Source organism: Streptopelia decaocto (assembly GCF_964273445.1).
Source record: "Streptopelia decaocto genome assembly, chromosome: 6".
Classification (NCBI taxonomy): Eukaryota; Metazoa; Chordata; class Aves; order Columbiformes; family Columbidae; genus Streptopelia; species Streptopelia decaocto.
In genome coordinates, this window is record NC_138660.1 from 52904375 (window position 1) to 52910705 (window position 6331).

General features: G+C 46.1%; 1 protein-coding gene across 1 annotated transcript; it reads right to left on the reverse strand.

The window, feature by feature from the left end:
* Nucleotides 1-331: 331 nt before the first annotated feature.
* Nucleotides 332-3888, reverse strand: RPL37A (ribosomal protein L37a). Its single transcript, XM_082057326.1, has 4 exons — nt 3798-3888; nt 3025-3153; nt 1751-1833; nt 332-478 (listed from the first exon to the last, which is right to left on the reverse strand). Exons 1-4 carry the CDS (start codon nt 3798-3800, stop codon nt 415-417), a joined length of 279 nt encoding a protein of 92 aa, XP_081913452.1. The 5' UTR covers nt 3801-3888; the 3' UTR covers nt 332-414.
* Between the last annotated feature and the right edge of the window lie 2443 nt (nt 3889-6331).

The window sequence follows — 6331 nt, forward strand, 5'->3', positions numbered from 1 at the left end:
TGTTTTTCATGTTTTCTCCTCCCTGCTTACATCTCTCCATTCCTCCACTCATGCAGCTCTATGCTATTCCTCAAGGCACAGACATAAAGGACGTATCAAGATGAGCCAGGCTTCTTCAAGCTATTTAAGGTTTCCTCAGATTCAGCTCAGCACATTCAAGCAACAAAGTATGCAATTAACTGGAAAGGAAAAGTGGTTCTTAATGGCTTCACCAGTAACAAGAACCACTCACCTGCTGGACAGCACTACTAATGTCTCCATAGTTATACCTATAAATACAGCACAGCAAGACAGACAGGACTTTTTCAGAAAGACAAACATGATTCCACTCTATTATCACCTTTTTATTGTTAAAAGGACAGATCTTGACAGTGGAAAAAAAGGATGTTTCACAAGGAGAACAGGAAGTAGCTTCTACTGGTCTTTCAATTCCTTCAGTCTTCTGATGGCAGATTTGACTGTCACTGCAGAGGTGGTACTGGAAGAAGAAGCAGAGTCATTTGCATGTGGCAGCACAACAGCCTGCACCAGTGTTATTTTTTTGAGAAAGCACTAATCATTTCAAATAGTTATTGTCTGATTGCACTGTCAACAGGGGGCTAATTCCACTTTGATTTTCATGACAACAAAGCGTAGGCCTTTGTCTACAGAAGCACACGCAACTTCACGAGCGACATCTCAACCCACTTTACCCAGTCAAGCATAGACTACATGCACAAGCATGTGGGCTCTGATTCCTAGTTACTTATGTGTGGGGCCAACAGCATCTTCTACCAGGACTGGGGGAGGAGGAGAGTAAAGAATGGGAGTAAGGAAGAGCACCATCACAACAAGAGTTCAATGCTTTTAAAATAAAAGCAAACCATGGGAATAGATCTCCTTGGGGTAAAACTGGTTTTGCCTATTGTATCTGTGTCTCTGAACTGAAAGACGGTGGTAGTAACCACAAAAAAAAGCTGCTTAGGCTTTGAAAGAAGAGGTAAGAGCTCCCTTACACAATTACCATTTTTTTACAGTCAAAAGAACCAAAGAAGGAAAAATAATCCAAATAATCCCCAGGTCAGAAGCATAATTTATTAGAAGCTGTTGGAGCTCTTTTTAGAATAGCTTGGATGCACATCTGTCAGGTATCACCCACACAGATGATTCCACCCTGAGATGGCTGGATGAACCAGTCATTTTCTTTGCTCCTTCCAACATCACCAGAAAACTGGTTCAAGTGTAACACATTGTACAAGCAACAGCTGTAGTTTAAATCTTCAGTAAGAAAAGCTACTACAGCCAAGGCAGAGACTACCTGGATAAAAATAAGTTTCAGCATTTGCAAATGTTTCAGGTTTTTTTATTTGAAGTTTAGGAAAATATGCAGAAATAACTGCTTTGATGAAGTTCAGAGGATTAAAGAAATTTTGGAGTGGCCCACCAAAACCAGCAGCAATAATACGATAGATAAAATGCGATATTCACAGAAGCTGCAAAACAGATACTAGAAAGAATAACGTTCAAATCCAATTTGATCCTGTGGCAGATGCCCTCACCCACGACAGATCTAATCCAATCAAATTTTAAGAATACAGGCAAAAAAAAAACCTCAAAAACCAAAACCACGTATCACTAACTTGAAACAGACCTACTTAAAGTTAGTAGATTTAACAAAAAAAAACAAAACAAAACAAACACCAAACCCCAAAAACTGTATTATGCCTCAGCCATGTGAGAATAAGTGCTGATAGGAGCTTCATTTCCTTACTTGTATGTCCAGGCACCACCAGCAACTGTCTTCATGCAGGATCCACAGTGCCAGATACCCACAGCCTTCCTCTTCATTTTGGTCTGTAAGAAAAAAAAATGCTCTCTCAATCAGCTGAAAAAGCCCAGAGAACTTGTACTATCATCCAAACAACAAATTTCAGGTGAGAATATCAGCATCACAGCATAGCATTACCTATAGGCCTAGTTAAGACAGGCAAAGATCAGGGAACAATTTGATTCGGATTCTTCACAACACAGAAAGTCCTTCTGAAATACTTTTTCATTCAGACATAGAATAAATTGGGTCATTTCTAAGTGCATCATCAAAAATTCAGTTCTTTTTGAACGAGAAAAATAGCAAGGAGTTACACTAGTCATAATAACCAATATTCCTGTCTGGTTTGATGACCAATGCAACATTTCTGTTACTAGTGCTCCCTGGACATCCCAAGATTGCTCTAAACTGGGTCCCTTTGAACAGTATCTAAAGAGTGGGTGGTGGGTACCAAACTCCTTTCACCTGGACAGGTCTCCATCATCTTGTGAAGATGACAACGTGTTTGCCTGGACTTATATTTGATTTAGGCAGCTTTGCAAATGTGGTCATCAACATTGCCACATCACATCATGAAGACACTAAACATAAAAAGAAAAAAACCCCACATTTCCAGCTAGATACCTACTTTACAGGTATCAATAAAAATCATCTGGGCAAAGCACAAGCTGATAGGCCTCTCAAACTGTCAATAACCAGATTGAAGAGTGCGTTTTGATTATGTACATAAGCAGCATTCCTCCTCATCCAGAGTTATAACAGGACACAAATCAAAGTAAGCAACTGAAATCAAAAGCTGCAAGTGGGAAAAGGAAGCTCTCTTCTTCCTCCAGGTAAGCTGTAAATGTCACCAAAGGAGGAAAAAAAAAATACCCAAGTCACGTCTTAATTATCAGGATAACAAGTGTATTGGTTAATTGTCAGGTCTTTTTATTAGATATCTAAACCGTACAGTATCATAACATTTCTCACTGTTTTGTGTAATGAAATATGCTTGTCTTCATTAACTACCAATAAACATACACATGAACCCTCCACCAACTCTTTTTACTTTAAAATGGACTGACAATAGCCTAAAGCTCACAATAAACTAATCCCTGTCTCAAAACTAGTCCAGTCATCTCTTTGATAGAAAAATTATCAAAGCATCAAATTGCAGTTCTAGGACCATTACCAAAGTTATTTTTAAAGCTGTTTTAGGGAAGGAGGTCTCTCACCTTGCCACAGAAGGAGCAGGTATACTTGGCATGCTGGCTAATTTCTATCTTCTTCACCATCTTCCTAAGGGACGCTCCATAACGGGTACCATATTTACCCACAATCCCAACCTTCTTGGTGCGCTTAGCCTGTTGGGATGCAAAAAGCTTCAACTTTACCAAAATCTCCATCTCCCTGGCAGCTCCTCTCTCCTGACACATGACAGCAAAGTTGTCAGCACTGCAGCCGCCAACGCCTCTCCATGACGTTGGAAATAGCATTAGTTATGGAACGGTGAGAGGCTGACGCTGCCACAGCCTCCGGGCCGCTGCGGGGGAAGCTCGGGAGGCGGCCGCAGTCCGGCAGCCGAGCACCAAACCCACATCCCTCCCCAGGGCCGGCCGCCCCCACACCAATCGCTGCAGTCGGCAGAGCCGCCCGCCAGACACCGGCACGCCCGCGGTCCGTGCTCAGCCCCTTTCTGGGACGGCTACTGGGACTTCCAGCGCCTCCCCGCCCGCCCCGGCCTGCCCTGTCTCCCCCCGGCTCGGTCCATCTCCCACAGGCTCTCCCGGGCCCGAGCCCCTCCAGCAGCCGCCTCCCCCACCGCGGGGACGGGGCCTGCTGAACGCCAGAGCCCGCAGAGGCCACCGGCCCACAGCACAGACCCCACCGATCCGTGCTCCGCCCGCGGCGGGCTCCGCGCTGTCCCACCCGCCGTACTCCGCGGCCGCAGCGCGGCGGCCCGAAGCGGATGGCGGCGGATGGGCCGCCGCTCCCCGGCGCCACTCACCATCTTCCTGCCGGCGCGACGCGGAGAGAGAAAGCCCAACTGCGCAGGCGCACTATGAGCCGTCGCTGCCGGAAGTGACGCGACGGCAACAGATAGTGGAGCGGATAGGAGGCGGAGTGGGTCCGTCTGCAGCGTGGCAGTCCGGCGGTCTCCGTGGCGCTCTGTATTTTGTACATTTACCCCGTGACAACAGGGTTATCTAAAGCCTAAAGCACAGGAACGGGCACGCAGCTGCCGCTCAGAGACCAAACCGAAACCCGAGCGGCACATCCGCGCCGGCAGCGCTGAGTGCGAGGTGTGGCAGGACCCAAGGTGTCCCTCGCCTCATTTCTTCAAGAAAATAGGCAGGAGGTAGATGTCAGAAAAGCAACGGCAGACCAGACTGAAGCTGCAAAAGGGGTAAAAAATATATACATATAAAAGTCAACGGACGAGCAGCACACATAGCCACGCTGCCGAGCTGTAGTGCCTGTACGGGGATGAACAGCCCATTGCCCCCGTTAGGAATATGATCAGTCACTCCAGCGCTTTTCGGGGCGCGGAGCCGGCTGCAGCTCATCCACCCGGCCTGGAGGGAGCCGAGCCCAGCTGGAGAAACTACCCCCAGGTACTTTTTGCAAGTGCTTTTCCTCCCATGACAGCCCCATACCCACCCGGGCTTCCTTGCCCTCCTCATTTGCAACCTATTTAATTAATAGGGAATTAACAACTAGAGCATAGCCCACCGTCCCATCAGCTTTTCTTGTTTGGGGTCTGTACTTTGGGAAACACTCACAGACACACACCACATCCCCTCTTGGCTCTTGCTTTGAGGGTTTGAACACTCATATTTTTAATTCCCTGTGTCACGCGCCAGGCTCCTCAATCATCCCTGCAAGCTCTCCTCCATCTGAGCAAGCCCTCCTGGGAACTGGGGGGCCAGAGCCCTGTTGCAGACGAGGGCTCAGCAGGTCTTCAGGGAGCAGTATTTATATCTCTCTGCTGAGTCAAAATCTCATTCAATACATCCTAGGAATACATTTGCCCTTTTCAGATTCTCATCATAATAATGACTCACAGGACACATCTTCAATACCAGCATATTAAAAGAAAAAAAAAAAAAAAAAAAAAGAAAATGAAGAGTTCCTTTGGCTGCTTTGTGACTATTGGGTTACAAAATAAAATTGCCAGTCAACACATCCAGGACAGAGGCTCCAGTCTGTATGTAAAGTCCACTCTGACAGGACAGCCCGCACTCATACCCTTCATCTACCAGTATCAGAGCCAGCTCTGCCAACAACCAAACCCAGCCCCTCGGACAACTGCCATTCTCAGCACTGCCAAAATAAACGTACATTTCCAAGTGATTGAGAAGACGGATGGATGCAGCCAGGCCAGCACAGCTCCACAAGCTTTGCCTTGACAGTCCACCACCCTGAACTCTTCAGCGTGCCCAAGGCTGGGGCATGTGCTGAAGACATTGTTCAAACTGCTCTGTTTTATTGTTCAAACTGCTCTGTTTTATTGTTCAAATATTCTTATCTGTTCTTCCTGGTCTGGCATCCTTCCTGAAACGTGCATTTGTCTAACATGGGTGAGAACAGAGGCAGGTGTACAAGCTGGCACTGGTCACAGCAAGATGCTCCAAGATGGGTCTTTCCCTTTACTCTGTTGGGCTTCAGACAATGCCAAGTTAGTTATACCTTCTTCAATAGGCAGGTGTAAGGGTCCCCAAGGGTGCTGCACATCCCTGGGCCTGCCTGTGGGTCTCACTGGCATCCTGCACCCTCCCTTGTACAGCTTTTCATCAGCAAGCTTTGGAGATCCTGTCTGAGCCTGCCCCAGCTTCCCAACCACCTCCTCATCATATAAATGACGGACTAATGGTGTAACTGGGCTAAGGCCTGTGCAGTCTTTCCAATCCCTTGATACAATGACTAAAAGCACTCTCCTGCAAGATTTTTCTCCCCTTTTTCATCTAGTAAGGATAAAGTGAATCTCAAGTGTACTTGACAAGCCTTTGTAACTCTGCAGCAAACCAGCTGAGATTTTATGGGTCCTGACAGAGTACACCTAGCACTCCTCTAACAGGGCTGGGATTTATCAATATATAGATAAGATAAACTGAGTTTGTGAGAAACAGAATTGTCCAAGGGTACTTTCAGCAGATTTCAGAAAAATACTGTTTTGAAGTAGCTGTAGCTTTACAAGGAGGAAGAGAATTACTCCTATAGGAGGCAACAATATGGCTATACAAATAATATCTACCACATTTTCTCTCAGTAGGTAGACAGCAACATTTCTCACCCCTTACACAGAACAACCCTCTTGGCAAGTAGAAAGATCATGTGCCCTAGAAACAGATTAAATACTCTTGTGTTCAAGAAGACAGACATTTAAAAATGTTGAAAAGTGTGTGTGTGTGTGTGTGTGTGTGTGTGTGTGTGTGTGTGTGTGTGTGTGTGTGTGTGTGTGTGTGTGTATCTCCTGACCAGTTGCTGGAGCAAGAGAAACAATGTTTAGCTCTCAGTCTCAAATCATAGAATCACAGAAAC